This window comes from Erithacus rubecula, assembly GCF_903797595.1.
Source record: "Erithacus rubecula genome assembly, chromosome: 18".
NCBI classification, from domain to species: Eukaryota; Metazoa; Chordata; class Aves; order Passeriformes; family Muscicapidae; genus Erithacus; species Erithacus rubecula.
This window is the reverse complement of record NC_136670.1, coordinates 1,720,939-1,738,618: the sequence shown is the minus strand read 5'-3', so window position 1 is coordinate 1,738,618 and position 17,680 is coordinate 1,720,939. Positions and strand designations below refer to the sequence as shown.

Here is a 17,680-nt window from a genome sequence, read left to right as displayed (position 1 = left end):
CTGGGCAGCTGGCTCTGTGTGGCCCTGGGGGAGCCTCTCATTTCCAAAGCACTGACCCCTTTCTCCACAGGCTGTGCATCAGCAGGAGGGCTGCTCTTCCCCTGAGCTACTGGAGGACTTTTCTCCTTCAGAAGTCAAAGTTATTTCCTGGACAGACTTGCAGACAGGCAATGTAAAGTAGTCTGGGGGGAACACTCTCCTAAAAGTTCTGATTCTTCTCCCTTCAGGTGCCACCTGCACATTGGAATGGAGACAGAGTCACAGAAACCTGTCAGCAAACATGGAGCAAAAGGACCTCTGGGCATCAAGGCAGAGATCTCTGCTCAGACACCCTCGATTGCACCAGACAACACTGGGGACAAAAAGCTCTCGCTGCCAGCTCTGCAAGAGAGGCCAGTGTGTGTCCAGGGACACAGGGCCAGGGAGGGAGGCAGTGGAGTGAAGGTGCCTTTGTGAAAGCCATGGGCTGCCACAACAGAGAGAACAAACAAAAGGCTGTGCCCACAGCAGGGACAGGGAGAGGCAAGGAAACAAGCAGAGGACTCCAAAGCGCTGCCTGGGCTAACGTGCCCTGTTCCAGAGGAGCTGAGGCTCTGCACAGGCACTGAAAGCCCATTTTACCTCAGAAGTCCTCCTGGGCTCAGTGGTTGATTCACGCTTCTCTGCCTTGTCTTCTGCTGATGTTGCAGCCGTGCACCGCACACATTGCATGGCCTTCCTGGAGTGCTCTGACAGCTGCTCCCCTTCTGCTCCAGCAGCCTGCTGGGTATTCACAGAGGAGAAGATTCTCTTATTTCCAACACCACAAAAGCTGTCCTTCAGAAATCTCAGTATTGAGAAGCATCCTCGAAGCACCAGCACTGCAGCTGCTGTTCAGCTCTTGATAGAATACTCTGCTCAGTTTAGTTCATCACTCTGCTCATCTGCTCTGTTCCTTTGCACGCACAATCCAAAGCCCCACGTGTTGCCTACCCTTGCCACGTCACAGGAGAAGCAGCTCCCAATGCCCTGCTTTTGGCCTGGAGCTGATTTGAACAGCAAACCCCTGCAGAGCCAGCCCAGGGGCAGGGAGCAAACTCTCCCTCTCACAACCTCATACCATTCCACAGGGGAGCAAAGAACAATGTGGGCAACCAAGCCCAGGGGCAGAAGGAGCCTTCAAGCACTGCTGAGGGCTTAAAACTCCTCCAACTCCTCTTTCCTGACATCACAGGCTTGTATTCCAGAGCAGCCTGAGGCTTTGCAGAGGCAGTGAAAGACCATTTTACCTGCTCGCCAGTTCTCCTTGGCTCTGTGCTCCCTTCAGGCCACTCTGTCTTCTCCTTTTCTTGTGATGCAACTGCTTGCTCAGATTCCAGGCTGATCTCTGACTTAAATAACAGCTGCTCCTCTTGTGCTCCAACAGCCTGCTAGGTATACACAGAGATGATTCCCTTATTTCAAGCTCCACACAAGCTGTACCTCAGAAATCTCCATCACAGGAAGCATCCTCAAAGCACCAGCCTTCTCAGCTGGTGTTCAGCCTCCTCAGTACAAAACTCTGCTGGGTTTAATCCATCACTCTGTTCACCTGCTGCATTCCTTCCCACACCAAATCTAAATCCCCACATGTTGCCTCCCCTTGCGTGGCCACAGGAGAAGCAGCTCCCCCAGCCCACATTTTGGCCTGGACTGATTTGAACAGCAAGCTCCAGAGCTGTTCAGTCATTCCAGATGTGCCAGGAAACAATCTGGCAGTCAATGCTGTCTGGCTGGAGCCAGGAACACAGACAAGGCTGCCTGCTGCAGCCTGGGATGTATTGCCCAAGCAGGCCTGGACTGACAGGGATAGAGAGTCCCAAATGTTTATGGAGAACATCATTGAAATATTTCAGGGACATTGCAGTGGACTGAAGATCAATGCCAGTGCCTACCTGGAGACATGTCTTTTCCTTCAGGAAGGCAAATTCTTTCTTAACAGCCCCCCTGGCAATCTTATCCTTGGACAGCTGAGCAGTCAGAGTGCTCCCTCTCCCTTCCTTCAAAGCAGAAGCCTCAAGGTCCAACACATTCTGCTTGGATTCCATTTCAATGTCCAGTTGCTCCTCAGGCAACATTCTTCCCTGCTGACTTTGCATCTCAGCTGCATGCATCTCATTCTTCATTTCCAGCTCTCTCATCTGCTGCTGGTACAATTCCCTTTCATGCTGCAGGAGAAACCGGGAGGAAAAGGGTCACTCATTCCCTCTCTCAGTTTGTTTCTCATTCCAGATCTGGACTCCTGTCCCAGGGGCAAGCACAGGCTGCTCCTCTCTCTCTGCCTCTCAGCATGCTGCAGACCTTTGCTTGGACCCCCTTGATGCTGCATCTTTCCCAGCTCACTCAGCCCATCCCAGCTCCCTTCCTGCCCTTCCCCAACCTCTTGCAGCTCCACTCCAGTGTTCTTTTGGGGAGGAGCTGCCAGAACTGCAGCCACCATTTCAGTCCACGCTAAGCAGGATTTAGGCAGTGCCAGGAAAATGTGCTCTCCAGCAGGGAGGAAGGGAAGAGCAAACACCCCCAGCATTCCATTCCCTGAGTTGGGGCAACAGCAGTGGTTTTCCACCTCTCCTGTGTAGAGTTTCCATGGCACCATCCCGAGAGCCCCACTGCCCTCTCTTGGAGCAGCATTGGCCAGATCAGGCTGTCATTCTCTGCTGCCACTCAGGACCACTTCTCCTCTTGCAGGCACACTTCCTTCTCTGCATCAGCACTTGGCTTTCCTCTCTTCTCTCCCCACTGGCTGCTCTCAGATGGCCAAGGCCAAACACCTTTCTATCAACAGCAAACCTGTACTTCTCACCCCTCCTTCCAGATCCAGATGCTTATTAATCTGAACATGGCTTAGCCCACGAGGAATTGCTCAAACCATGCAATGCCAGTAGAGACAGTGTGGACATTGAGAACTAAAGCTTCTAGGACACAGAACTCCAACATGGAGGGAAATCAGCAGCCTCAGCACTAAGTGGCTTTGACATGAATACAACATCTTTTCTTCCTTATTCCAAAGAATGTAATTAGAAAAGGCAAACCGGAAAAAGGTGCTCCTTAGAACTATTAACACAAAGTCCAAACAGAAGTACAAAATGGTCCTTTGTGGCATCTGCCAATCTCACCAGCAAATCCTTCCTTTCCTTCTCCAGGCTCTCCAATTTCCTCCGCAGAAATGCCACCTCCTGACGAAGAGTCTCAGCCTCTTCCTTCCTTTTAGTGGCCTCTTTCTCCAGGAAACTTTCTCGAGAACTGAACTTGCGTTCTCCATCCAACCAATCTGCAGCAGGGAAGGGGAAGAAGATGGACAAAAGGCAAGCAAAGGCAAACTGATGAACATCCTGCAGAGAAAACAGCCCTGTCTTCTCTGCCTGCATGTGTTAGACAGGCCCTAAGCCCACATGGGCTCCAAACCTGCTAGAAATAAAGGAAATTTCCACATATATAAGAAACAGGAATGAAAGGGGCAAGGTTCAGAGGATTAGGAAAATGTGTTTGCTCTTGGGCTTGTGCAGAGTGAGCAATCCAAGAGAGACCAAGGAGCAGGGATACCTATGCAGCCCTGCTCCAGAGGGATCAATAGCCTGGAGGCTCTGCAGAGGCTGGAGTTTGGGGGAATTCAGCTGAGGCATCCAGCTACAGCTCCTTAGCACAGACACCACCTGAAAGGCACCAGCTGTGCACAGGATCAGCCACAGCACAGCCAGATGACACTGCCATCCACTGCATTTTTCTAGAGAAAATGCTACACTTTTACACTTTTATCCACTACAATGGATAAATCTCCTGCTGCTTATTTTTTCCCCTCTGCCATCTCTGGCACATTTTCCTGTGCATGGGACCAGAGATCCTCACTGGTGAGACAGGATAGTTCATCAGCTTGGACACGAGAAGCTGTACCTTGCTCACTTTCCTCCAACTCGTTCTGCAGCTCCTGGTTGCGAGCTCTGAGTTTGTCCACCTGAGCCTGTGCCTTCCTCAGCTCCAGCTCTGAGGTGTTATACTGTATGGCCCAGGCAAGAGCTTTGTCATCACATTTCTGGAGGCTCACACGCAGCTCAGACATCTCAATCTCCAGCACATGCACAGAGGCCTTCAAGCACCGTTCTTCTGCTTGGGACTTTTCCAGCTCCTGCAGCAGCTGCTTCTCTCGAGTGGCCTTGTCAGCCTCCATCTCCAGCACTGTGTCCTTCAGGGCCTGGATCTGGAAGATGGATGCACAGAGCCTCAGGGACAGGGCTGTTCCTGAGGCAGCAGACTGGGCAGGAGGGAGAGCAAGGAAGAAGAAACGACTTCAGGCAAAAAACATGCAGGAAACTGAAGGTGCAGAACCAAGAATTGCAATGGAGACAAATGTGGAGAAAACAGGGAAAGGAAGGCAATGGACACCCTTGAGGCTGCAGCTCTGAAAACTGCCTGAACTGGCTGTGCTGGAAGTGCCCTGCCCAGCCTGCCACAGCCACGGCTGTGTCCCCACATTGCTCAGTGCACAGCACAGGCACCAGCTCCATCTGGCACAACTCTGTTAACACAGGGACAGAGAAGCTCCAAAGGAGTCTGCTGCTGCCTCTCCTCCCAGATTTCCTGCTGGGACCCGGGAGAGAATGGGGGAAAACATCGGCAGCACAGACCAGATCCAGCCTTGGCCTCAGGGTGCAGCAGCAGCCGTGGGCAGAGCACGGCAGCAGTGGATGCTGCTGGGAGGGGAAAGAGGTTGGGGCCTCCAAGCCAAAGGTGGTGTTGTGTGTCCATGGAGAAGAGGATGCCAGTGCACAGCTTACCTGGGTGTTGAGCTCCTGCAGTTGTTTTGTGCGTTTTGAAAAGAGCTGCTCAGACTGCTGAAGAGCAGAATGAAACTCAGTCACCTGATTGTTCAGAGCCAGGTTCTTTTCCTCCAGGGTTCTGAGGCACAGGTTCTTTTCCTCCAGAGAGTGTATCAGCCTAGAATGAAAGCATGCAACTCATTACTACATGGTATGACATTTTAGAAACTCTTAGGACTCGCACCATCTCAGGGAAAAACTGCTCTGTCTGATGAGCTTTGTCTAAACAACTTGGCTGTTTCTTCCCCATGCAGTCACATCCCATCATGTCCCCAATCCGCTTTTAAAAGAATTTGAAAGAATGAGGAGTTCCTGCCTATAAGGTCTGCCTTCCTTTTCAGATGGAAATGTGAATAGAAAGCTAAGGAAGTCTTGCAATGAAGACATTGGGAGACATTAAGAATTTTCTTGTGACACCACCAGGCTCCAAGGGGGGGAGGTTTGATCAATATGGAAGAGACATTTCCTTCTCCCATTTTGTATGTCCAGGTAGCAGGAGCAGCAGACTACAGCCAGGGGATCTCTGGGAAGTTCCCTAGGATTTACCAGCACCCATCCTACTTTCAGCTGGAGAAACAAAAGCTGAAGACAGAAGTGGCTACAGAGGCTTAGAGTAGAAGCTGCTGGAAGATGCAGAAACCTCCAGGCAATCAAGAGTGCCCTGCCTTCCTTTGTCTTCTTCTTGGGAGAAGAATCTTGTGGTACTGAAAATTGGCAGGACTTGATCAGCTGGGGGAGCTCCCCTAACCTTGGTCTTGTTTCTTGCATTTTTTGCACAGTCAGTGGGTGGCAGGGACCTTGCTTGACTCCCTCCAGGCACTGGGGGGCATTTTATGATGAATGATACAACGGAGACATTCTTGGTTTTGGTTGTCTCTGAGGACAATCTGGCCTAGATCAGCAATCAGGGCCTTCAGATGGCTCTGCCCAGCAAAGGAATCAGATGCCAGGCTCATCCAGATCCCAGAGGCTTCAAGTTACAGGATCCAAGGTGGAGCTGATGGATGCATCCACCTCCTTACACTGCAGCTTGGGCAGTGTTAACACACCCACCTCTCTTGGGTTGCAGTACAGGATGTCTCCAGAAATGTGTATTCTATCACCAGCTGCTGAAGCCGGGTCGGGCAGTGACCTTATCCCCGTGGCACATACTATCTGCTAATGTGCCATCTTTAAGAACAGGTGGGGCAATCATCTTTATCTTCACCACAACCCATCCTCCCTCCAGGAAAATATCATCTACTGCTTGGTCATTAAGACGCACTGCATGACTGTTAAAATTACATCATCCCACTGGGAGATGCTCCAGCCAGGGGAGGATCCAAGACTTTCCTACCCAGATAAAAACTGAGATTTTGGACACCAAGACAACCTTCTTTCCACTGGATTCCAGAGGAAAGCAGGACCTTTCCACATCATAGAAAGGATACACCTTCAAAGGAAAACTGCACCTTCTACAGGAGCACAGCTCCAACTGAACCACATCTACCACTGCAGGAGGATGCAGCCACCATTTAATAGGATTGCTACCAACACCCTGACTGACTGACGGGTGTCAGCTTGGATTCTGACTCTGGCAGTGTTTTTGGGATTGTTCTTTGTAATAATATATTTCTATTTTAATTTTACTACTAAAAACCTGTAATTCCTACTTCCCCTTATCTTTACCTGAGAGTCCCTTAATTTCAAAATTATAATAATTTGGAGGGAAGGGGTTTACATTCTCCATTTCAAAGAGAAGGTTCTGCCTTTATTGGAAGATACCTGTCCTTCAAACTAGGACAGCACCTAACCTAACAACACGAGAGCCCCCAAGGGAAAAGCTACACCAAAAGCTTTTGTCCTCAAAAAAACTTTAAGTAAAGGCATCAAGGAAAAGAAAATGGTATTCAACACAGATTTTCTGATGTGTCTGCTCGGAGAGTTCAGATTCTGCCACGTAGGAAATGCTGCCAGAATCCCTGGCATGTGCAAAGATAGACAAGAGGGAATCCATTCGCCACAATGCAGAATTCCACAGGCTTTCCTTTACCTGGCTTTTTCCCCTGCTAGGATGTTCACAGCAGCCTGCAAATGGGAATTTTGCCGTGCCACTTCTTCCCATTGACTCCATACACTCCCTACGTTCTGCAGGTATATTTGCAGCTCCTTGTTCTTATTTTCTGCCTCCTCCAGCATCTTCTGGACGTGTTGGACCTCCAACAGCTTCTGCCTTGATTGTTCCTGGGCCTCACTCACATCCTTCTGTGCTCTCTGGACAATCACTTCCTGCGACTCTCGGGAGGCTGCCAGCTGAGATGTCAACTCTCCCACCTCCAGTCAAACAGAACAGAGCAGTCAGAGGCTACAGCCACAGCTTGTCACTGTCAGCCACAGCAGAGGCTGTGAGGAAAGGTAAAGGACAACTTTCCATTTCTCCCTGTGCTGACAGCACCAGATTCACAATGGATATGGACAACTTGTTTCAGTTTCAATGTGGCCCAAAAAGGGCAGCTGAAAATGCAGCTCCCAAACCAAGGCCAGCAAGAGGAGGCCAGCAGGAATCCATGCTGATGGTTGCTGGCCAACAGCCCAGAGCACTAGCCCAGCTGTCCAGGGCAGCAGGGAGATTCAGCAGAGCACTGAGTGTCCTTCAGAGCAGCTGCCATGGAGAGCACAGGACCAGGCAGCCCCAGGGATCACCCCATCAGCTGCTGCTCTGCCATGGAAAAGGAAGAAGGCCACAGATTCCTCCCTGGATGACTGTGCTGCCACTGCTCTTTCACTCACCTGCTTTTGTAGAGCCTCCCTCTGCTCAAGGAGGAGATTCATTTCCTCCTTGATGCCTTGTAGCTCCTCCTTGTGCCTCCTTTGTGCTGCCTGGAACTCACTGCGAGCTTCCTGCAGCTCAGCTTGCAGCTCTGCCTTGATGGTCTGGCAACAAAATGCAGAACAATTTCCTGGGGCCTGTCCTCACGCTCAGCTTTTGCCACTTGCTGTCTCCAAATCCCATTCCTTCAGCTACTTCTTTTGGCTTCTCTAGCCAGCTCTGCCTCCTCTGCAGGCCCTCCTTCCTGGGGCTGATCTCCAGAGCTTGCCAGGCTCTGTGCTCCCAGGGCCTGAAGCAGCCCTTGCCTCCCCAGTCCCAGGAGCTGCCTCTTGTGCCCTTGTCACTGCCCTGCACTCTGCTCCCTGCCTACTCACACTTACCTGCCTCTTCTCTTGCTGCTCTTTCACCTCCTGCCTGAGCTGCTGGATCTGCTGGCAGGCTTGGCTCAGCTCTCCACGAATTTGGAGCAGTGCCTCTGATAAAGCACTCCTCTCATTCTCCACTTCCAGCCGCACCTGCAGAGAAGGAAAGAGGAGAGAGCTTCACACTTGCCCTGCAACATCTGTGTGGCAAGAGGCAGAGACTGATGGGCTCACACGCTCTCAGAGCACTCGGCTGCTGCTCCCCTGGGCCACTCTGCCCCGGGGGAGCCACAGCGCCCCACGACGTGACTTAGAACACAGCCCAGAAGACATCTCTGGGTTACTGCTCACAAATACTCCAGACAAAGTTTTAAAAAGATTTTTCTCTATGGTGTCAGCATTCCTGCACTGCCCTCCCCATGCCCAAAAAAGACAAGTCCTATAGACTCACTTTGGCTATGAACACCTGCCAGTACACACCAAAAGGGCAGCAGGAAGTGAACAGTGCAGATACTCTGAGGTACGTCTTACAAAAACAGAGCACAAGAGCAGCACTCACATCTCAGCTGGAAGCCTGGCTTCCTATGAGAGGGCTCATTCCTGGGCCCAGAGATTGCCCCGTTCACCTTTCAGCACCCCAAATTCAATGTAGAAGACAAGGACGACATGCTCCACACAGTCCCATATCCTGCCATCTCCCACAGCTCCAGCCTTGCACAAAATCACACCAGTTCTCCTTTCACAATCATTACCTCTCGCGTGACTTTTTCAAATCTAGATTTTTCTTGTTCTTGTTGGGCCTGCAGGGTGGCAACTTTCTGCCTCATCTCAAACAGCACCTCCTGGTGCTCCTGCTCTCTCTCTGCCTTCTCTTTTTCCCATTGTTCCAGCATCATTGCATGGTGCCTTTCACGCTCACTTGCCTGAGGAGAACAGGAGAAAAATTTGCTACATGAAATCCAGCATGAATACTAGCTCATTGTTGAAAATAATGAAGCTTCATCCCACTCACAACTCCCAGCCTGAAAAGGCAACAGCAAAGGCTTTCTGCACTCAAGACACCGTGTCCTGTCATGGAATTTAGAATGAGGCTCAGAGGTGCAAGAATCACAGACTCATGGAATCATTTCTGTTGGAAAAGACCTTCCCACAAATTTTGTTCCGACCACACAGAACAGGCAGTGTCACCTTCCCCTCACTGATGCCCCAGTCACAAGGACTGAAGCACCAGACAATGGGGCCTGTTCCATTTGCTTCGAGCCCAAAGCTGATCTCTGTGTCCACCATGGAAGCACAGCAAGGAAGGAACCGAGTTCCCACGCCTGCAGCAGGCAGCACTGTGGGCATCTGCCCCATGTTGGCATCTGCCCCACATTGCCATCTGCCCCACGGTGGCATCTGCTCCGTGGCAGGTGGGACTCCGGGACGATCCTGCCCTGGGCTGCCACACTTTGGGTGGGCACTGCCCAACCTGCTCTGGAACTCGTCTCACGCCCTCACTGAAGCCGTGGCTGCATTTCCTGCCCTGCACCATCCTGGGGGCCTTCACACGCCTCCAAGCCCGAGCCACTGGCTCTGCTGCCCCGCCCAGCAGCAGGAGGCCTCTGGCAGAGGATTGCTGCCCTTGCACACCCTCAGGCTCTGCTTGTGCTAAACCAACCCACAGGGCCAGCTTGGACAATTCAGAAGCCTGCTGTCCCCTACCAGGTCTTGCAGGAGCTTGTCTCGTTCCAGTTGCTGAGCAGTTCTCTGAAGCCTGAGGCTTTCATGACACTGCTGCTCTGCCTGCAAGAGCTGCTGAGCTGTGTCTTCCCGTTCCTGCCTCCTGAGAGCTCTCTCTGCTTCCAGCTCACGTTGCAGGCACTTCACTTCTCCTGCAAACATGACCAACAGCAAGAGTCAGAGTCTTTAGTGACTTGACTGACCTCAGGCCCTTTCAGTGCCTCCAGCCCCACCACTCCTCAGAAGCCCCGTGGACTGAGGTGGCTTGGCAGGGTGCTTAGCTTCTCTAGGCAGGGGCGGCACCACAAACAAAGCACACGAGGTTCTCACCTTCTTTGGCCTGCATGACCGTGACCATTTGAGCCTCCAGATGCTTCCTGGTCTCCTGCAGCTGAGATATCTGCTGCTGAGCAGCAAACAGACTGGATTCCAGGCTCTCCTTTGCTGAGCTACAAGTTGCAAATACAGCGAGACATGAGTTGCTTGCTCCTACCACCCACAGCTGGTTATTCCAGGCTGACGTGGCTCAAGATCCCCACTGCTGAGTACGGAAAAGGGGTGGCATGGAAACTTGTCCAGAGAAGACATATTTGTGCCATTCCAATGGCAAAGCTTTCTTGGCTTTAGGTGTCAGAAAAATGACCTTCACATTGGGGCACATTTTATTTTCTTGAGACTCTTATACATTTTCTGTCCATGGAGTGCAAAAACATCTGAAAGGGTCTGCTCCCTGCCTTTACCTGGTCTCTGCCAGCTGCTTGGAAAGGTCGTGTTGCTGCTGCTCCATGGCTGCCAGTCGGCCCTCAAGGGCAGCCTTCTCCTGGCCCAGCAGCTCCTTCTCTCTGCACACCTGGGCCAAGGGGTGCCCTTGGCCAGAGAATTCCTGGCGCAGCAGCTGCAGAGTCCTGCTCGATGACTCTTGCTCCTGGGAAACCTGGAAGCAGGACAAGGTAGAGCTCGAGCCCTTCCTCCGGAGCCCTGTGCAGAGCCAGCCAGTGCCACCTCGCAGGCAGCCAGAGGACAAGGAGCACCTGTGCTCTGGGCTCAACGTTTCACAGCATCTGCCCCGTGCAGCTCTGACAGCCTGGGCTCCATGAGCCTCTGGCACGGTTCCCTTGGAAGTGCTGTGTCAGGCCCTGCTGCCTTGCCTGGGACCAGACAGCACCTTCCCAACAAACATCCCTACTCCTGACTACATGTTGTCACCCAAAAACACTGCATCTTCCACAAATGCCTACACAAAGCACTCTAAGCACCAGCAGAGCAGCTGCTGTTCAGGCATGTGTCCAAAACTCTGCTGGGTTTAGTCCATCACTCTGCTCACCTGCTGCATTCCTTCCCACACCAAATCTAATCCCCACATGTTGCCTCCCGTTGCTTGGCCACAGGAGAAGCAGCTCCCATGCCCAGCTTTTGGCCTGCAGCTGATTTGAACAGCAAGCTCCAGAGCTTCATCACTCATTCCAGACATGCCAGGAAACAATCTGGCAGTCAATGCTCTCTGGTTAGAGCCAGGCACACAGACAAGGCTGCCTGCTGCAGCCCGGGCTGCTTTGCCAAAACAGGCCTGGACTGACAGGGAGAGAGAGTCCCAATTGTTTGTCAGACACTTCATTGGAATATTTCAGGGATGTTGCAGTGGACTCAAGGGCAATACCAAAGCCCACCTGGAGATGACACCAGCCCATGCAAGTGTCAGGAGTCCTTCTCTGTAGGACTGCTAAATCTTTCCTTAAACTCCCTTTGGCCTTTTCACTCTTGACTAGTGCAGCAGTCGAGACTTGAGCATTCCCTCTCCCTTCATCTTCTCCTTTTCCTCTCTGTTTCAAGGTGGCAGGAACCCCATAAACCTGACGCTCCAACTCTTTCTGCAACCCTTCACTCTCTAATTCCAATTGCAGGATTATTTCATTCCAAATTTGCATCTCAGCTGCATGCATCTCATTCTTCATTTCCAGCTCTCTCATCTGCTGCTGGTACAATTCCCTTTCATGCTGCAGGAGAAACCGGGAGGAAAAGGGTCACTCATTCCCTCTCTCAATTTGCTTCTCATTCCAGATCTGGACTCCTGTCCCAGGGGCAGGCACAGGCTGCTCCTCTCTCTCTGCCTCTCAGCATGCTGCAGACCTTGCTGGGACCCCCTTGATGCTGCATCTTTCCCAGCTCACTCAGCCCATCCCAGCTCCCTTCCTGCCCTTCCCCAAACTCTTGCAGCTCCACTCCAGTGTTCCTTTGGGGAGGAGCTGCCAGAACTGCAGCCACCATTTCAGTCCACGCTAAGCAGGATTTAGGCAGTGCCAGGAAAATGTGCTCTCCAGCAGGGAGGAAGGGAAGAGCAAACACCCCCAGCATTCCATTCCCTGAGTTGGGGCAACAGCAGTGGTTTTCCACCTCTCCTGTGTAGAGTTTCCATGGCACCATCCCGAGAGCCCCACTGCCCTCTCTTGGAGCAGCATTGGCCAGATCAGGCTGTCATTCTCTGCTGCCACTCAGGACCACTTCTCCTCTTGCAGGCACACTTCCTTCTCTGCATCAGCACTTGGCTTTCCTCTCTTCTCTCCCCACTGGCTGCTCTCAGATGGCCAAGACCAAACACCTTTCTATCAACAGCAAACCTGTTCTTCTCACCCCTCCTTCCAGATCCAGATGCTTATTAATCTGAACATGGCTTAGCCCACGAGGAATTGCTCAAACCATGCAATGCCAGTAGAGACAGTGTGGACATTGAGAACTAAAGCTTCTAGGACACAGAACTCCAACATGGAGTGAAATCAGCAGCCTCAGCACTAAGGGACTTTGACATGAATACAACATCTTTTCCTCCTTATTCAGAAGAATGTAATTAGAAAAGGTAAACTGGAAAAAGGTGCTCCTTAGAACTATTAACAGAAGGTCCAAACAGAGGTACAAAATGGCCCTTTGTGGCATCTGCCGATCTCACCAGCAAATCCTTCCTTTCCTTCTCCAGGCTCTCCAATTTCCTCCGCAGAGATGCCACCTCCAGACGAAGAGTCTCAGCCTCTTCCTTCAGGGCAATTTCTAGAGAGGTCTTCTGCTGCTCTTCTCTCCACATCACTGCAACAGAGAAGGAGATGGAGAAAAGTAAAGCAAAGGCAAATTGATGAACATCCTGCAGAGAAAACAGCGCTGTCTCCTCTGTCTGCATGTGTTTGACGGGCCCTAAGCCCACAAAGAGCTCCAAAGCAGACAGAAATGAAGGAAAGTGCTACACAACAAAAAAAGCAGGAATGAATGGGGCAGGGTTCAAAGGATTAGGAAAATGTATTTGCTCTTGAGCAGAAAGATCAATAGCTTGGAGATTCTGCAGAGGCTAGAGTTTGGGGGAATTGAGCTGAGGCATCCAGCTACAGCTCCTTAGCACGGACACCACTTGAAAGGCACCAGCTCTGCACAGGATCAGCCACAGCACAGCCAGATGGCACTGCCAGCCATGGCATCTTTCTAAAGAAAAGGTTTTCACAGGAATTACAATGGATAAATATCCTGATGGTTGTGTTTGCCTATCTGCCCTGTCATGGCACTCCCCTTTTTCTGTGCATGGGATCAGATAATCCCTCTGGTGTGGATAGGATAGTGCAGTGAATGGATGGGAGAGAAGCTGTACCTTGCTCACTTTCCTCCAACAGTTTCTGCAGCTCCTGATTTTGAGCATTTAGTTGGTCTCTCTGAGCCTGTGTCTTCCTCAGCTCCAGCTCCATGGCCTTACACTGTGTGGCCATGGCCTCTGCTCTTTCCTCAGAACTTTGGAGCCTCACACGCAGCTCAGACACCTCAGTTTCCAGCTGCTTCTCTTGAGTCTCCTGGAGAGCTGCCTTCGCCATCACTGCCTCCAGCAGGGCTGAGGCCTGGAAGATGGATGCACAGAGCCTCAGGGACAGGGCTGCTCCTGAGGCAGCAGACTGGGCAGGAGGGAGAGCAAGGAAGCAGAAAGGACTTCAGGCAAAAAACATGCAGGAAACTGAAGGTGCAGAACCAAGGATTGCAATGGAGACAAATGTGGAGAAAACAGGGAAAGGAAGGCAATGGACATCCTTGAGGCTGCAGCTCTGAACACTGCCTGAACTGGCTGTGCTGGAAGTGCCCTGCCCAGCCTGCCACAGCCACGGCTGTGTCCCCACATTGCTCAGTGCACAGCACAGGCACCAGCTCCATCTGGCACAACTCTGCTAACACAGGGACAGAGAAGCTCCAAAGGAGTCTGCTGCTGCTTCTCCTCCCAGATTTCCTGCTGGGACCCGGGAGAGAATGGGGGAAAACATCAGCAGCACAGACCAGATCCAGCCTTGGCCTCAGGGTGCAGCAGCAGCCGTGGGCAGAGCACGGCAGCAGTGGATGCTGCTGGGAGGGGAAAGAGGTTGGGGCCTCCAAGCCAAAGGTGGTGTTGTGTGTCCATGGAGAGGAGGATGCCAGAGCACAGCTTACCTGGGTGTTGAGCTCCTGCAGTTGTTTTGTGCGTTTTGAAAAGAGCTGCTCAGACTGCTGAAGAGCAGAATGATACTGAAACACCTGATTGTTCAGGGCCAGGTTCTTTTCCTCCAGGGTTCTGAGGCACAGGTTCTTTTCCTCCAGAGACAGTATCAGCCTAGAAGGAAAACATGTAACTCTTTACTACATGGTATGACATTTTAGAAACTCTTAGGACTTGCACCACACCAGGGAAAAACTTCTCTGTCTGATGAGCTTTGTCTAAACAACTTGGCTGTTTGTTCTCCCTGCAGTCATATCCGCAGCTATCCACTCTGCTTTTGGTCCTGAAACAATTAAAAATTTCTGCCTACATGCCCTGCCTTCTTTTTCCAATGGAAATGTGACTCCTGTGGCACTGAAGATTGGCAGGACTTGATCATCTGAAGGATCCTCCCTGACCTTGGTCTTGTTTCTTGCATTTTTTGCACAGTCAGTAATGCCTGTGACTGTGGAGGGTGGCAGGGACCTTGCTTGACTCCCTCCAGGCACTGGGGGGCATTTTATGATGAATCATCCAACACAGACATTATTGGTTTTGGGTGCCACTGAGGACAATCTGGCCTAGATCAGCAATCAGGGCCTTCAGATGGTTCTGCCCATGAGAGGCATCAGATGCCAGGCTGATCCAGATCCCAGAGGCTTCAAGTTACAGGACCCAAGGTGGAGCTGACGGATGCATCCACCTCCTTACACTGCAGCTTGGGCAGTGTTAACAAACCCACCTAACCTAACAACACAACAGTCCTTAGAGGGAAAGATCTACCACAAGAGCCTTTACCTTGGGAAAAACTAAAGGCATCAAGGAAAAGAAAATGTGATTCAACACTGATATAATGAGACCTATCTTCTTGGAGTGTTGAGATCCTGCCACTTAGGAAATGCTGCTACAGCTCCTGGCATGTGCAAAGATGGCCAAGAGGGAATCCATTCACCACAATGCAGAATCCCACAGGCTTTCCTTTACCTGGCTTTCTCCTTCTCTAGGACATTCATGGCAGCCTGCAATTGGGAATTTTGCTGTGCCACTTCTTCCCATTGACTCCATTCCCTCTCTAAGATTTGCAGGTACATTTGCAGCTTCTTGTTCTTATTTTCTGCCTCCTCCAGCATCTTCTGGATGCCTTCAACATCCAACAGCTTTTGTCTTGACTCTTGCTGGGCCCAGCTCACATCTTGCTGTTGTCTCTGGATGATCGATTCCTGTGACTCTCGGGAGGCTGCCAGCTGAGATGTCAACTCTCCCACCTCCAGTCAAACAGAACAGAACAGTCAGAGGCTACAGCCACAGCTTGTCGCTGTCAGCCATAGCAGAGGCTGTGAGGAAAGGCAAAGGACAACTTTCCATTTCTCCCTGTGCTGACAGCACCAGATTCACAATGGATATGGACAACTTGTCAGCATTCCTGCTCTGGCCTCCCCATACCCAAAAAAAAGAGAAGTCCTATAAACTCACTTTGGCTATAAACACCTGCCAGTACACACCAAAAGAGCAGCAAAAAAAGAACAGTGGAGATACTCTGAGGTACATCTTCCAAAAACAGAGCACAAGAGCAGCACTCACAACTCAGCTGGAAGCTGATGTTTCTGCCTAGCTTCCTATGAGAGGGCTCATTCCTGGGCCCAGAGATTGCCCCGTTCACCTTTCAGCACCCCAAATCCAATGTAGAAGACAAGGAAGACATGCTCCACACAGCCCCATATCCTGCCATCTCCCACAGCTCCAGCCTTGCACAAAATCACACCAGTTCTCCTTTCACAATCATTACCTCTCGCGTGACTTTTTCAAATCTAGTTCGTTCCTCTTCATGTTCAGCCTCCAGGGTGGCAACTTTCTGCCTCATCTGAAACAGCACCTCCTGGTGCTCCTGCTCCCTCTCTGCCTTCTCTTTTTCCCATTGTTCCAGCATCTTTGCATGGTGCCTTTCACGCTCACTTGCCTGAGGATGGGAGGAATAATTTTCAAGATTAAATCCTAGGCATGCTCCTCACTTAAAAATGGGAAGCTTCATCCTACCCACAACCCCCAACCTGACAAGTCAGTAGCACTGGCTTTCTGCACTCCAGGAACTGTGTCCTGTCATGGAATTTAAGAGGAGACTCATGGAATCATTTCTGTTGGGGAAAACCTTCCCATGCATTGAGTCCAACCAGAACAGGAGGTGTCAACTTCCCCTCTCTGATACCCTGGACTCAAGGACAGACCAACAGAGGAACTCCCTCAGTCCCTCCTTGTCACACCTGGGCTCCAGACCCTTCCCCAGCTCTGATCCCTCTTTAAGAGGCTCTGGAGCTGCCCAAAGAAATTTTGCAGAAGCATATACAACGTTGCTGATGAACATGGGTATCCCTGGCTGATAAATGCATGGGCCATCCTGAGCCAGGTTTCTACAGCAGTGTCCCTGGTTCTACTGCCAGAAACAGCATCTGGGCTGATCTGGCTGGCACAACTCCCACTCCCACAGGTGCTGCCTAGCAATCAGGTGTCCAGAGCCGTGGTAACATCATCCCTCTCTTGCTCCAGCAGATCCCTCTGAAGCTGCAATTCCTCCAATGTCTGTGTCTTGACTTCCAGCTCGCTCTGCAATGAGGGGTCTTCTCCCTCGAGTGCAGCCAAGTTCTCCACTATACAAGAAGGGCCAAGACAAGATTTTAAAGGAAAACCAGTCTCATTTCCAAAACCAACCTCCATCCTGTCCTTGTGCTCTGTCTTTTCTGCCTGGGCTGAAACTTCCTTCTTCTGCTTGGTTTTCTTCTGACACAGACTCAAGGCTCCTGGCTGTGGAATTCCAATGCATTGCTGCAGCATTTCCTTAGATTTCTCAACATTTGCACAGCCACTGCAGAGACAAGGCTAAGTCAAAAGAGCTGAGAGGCCTGAGGGGTCACTGATCCCATTTGCAGCACTCTAGGATGGAGCAGGGTGCAGTGGGCTAAGCAAGACCTTGTTCCTTCCCTCCCAGGGATATCCTCTAGAGGCAAAGGGAAAGGAAGGCAGGATTTTGCCTTCCTTCAGTGAGAAGCAGTGGCTGAGCAGGGGCACGCAAAGAACAGAATTCAGGGAAACAGCATGGTGAGAAGAAGGAATCTTCTCTTCCAACACGGCTCTGCATTGACCAGACAGCCTTGGGAGTCACAGTAGAACGTGAAAAACCCAGACTGGACGATGCTTGAGAGCCACACTGAGGCCTGTGCATGCTAGAGCAGGTGATTTCTTCTCCCAGGATCCCTCTGAAATCCCAGGCCTGGAAGGAAATTACTGCTGGAACACAGCAGGAGGAGGAGGAAAAGCTCACCTTCTGATTTCTTCTAGCAGACATTCTATGTGCTGCTGGCGGCTTCTGAACCTCTGGCATCTCTCTGCCATTTTCTCAAAATGTTGCTGCGAACGCTCACAATTCTCTGTGGCTTCCTGAACCAATTCCAAGGGATGCTGTTCATCAGTGGATGCCAGAGTTGAGAGCACGTTC

At 51.2% G+C, this 17,680-nt stretch overlaps 1 protein-coding gene across 1 annotated transcript in view; it reads right to left on the bottom strand.

Annotated features, from left to right (window-relative positions):
- Nucleotides 1–9,537, bottom strand: part of LOC306809886 (uncharacterized protein) — a gene marked incomplete at its 5' end in the record, with an annotated part of 176,493 nt that extends 166,956 nt beyond the window's left edge. Inside the window, 7 exons of the mRNA XM_079321792.1 lie at nt 4,091–4,213; nt 4,791–4,950; nt 6,865–7,145; nt 7,602–7,745; nt 8,022–8,156; nt 8,756–8,926; nt 9,475–9,537. Coding sequence (XP_079177918.1) covers nt 4,091–4,213; nt 4,791–4,950; nt 6,865–7,145; nt 7,602–7,745; nt 8,022–8,156; nt 8,756–8,926; nt 9,475–9,537 — 1,077 coding nt within the window. The remainder of the gene's footprint in view (nt 1–4,090; nt 4,214–4,790; nt 4,951–6,864; nt 7,146–7,601; nt 7,746–8,021; nt 8,157–8,755; nt 8,927–9,474) is intronic.
- Between the last annotated feature and the right edge of the window lie 8,143 nt (nt 9,538–17,680).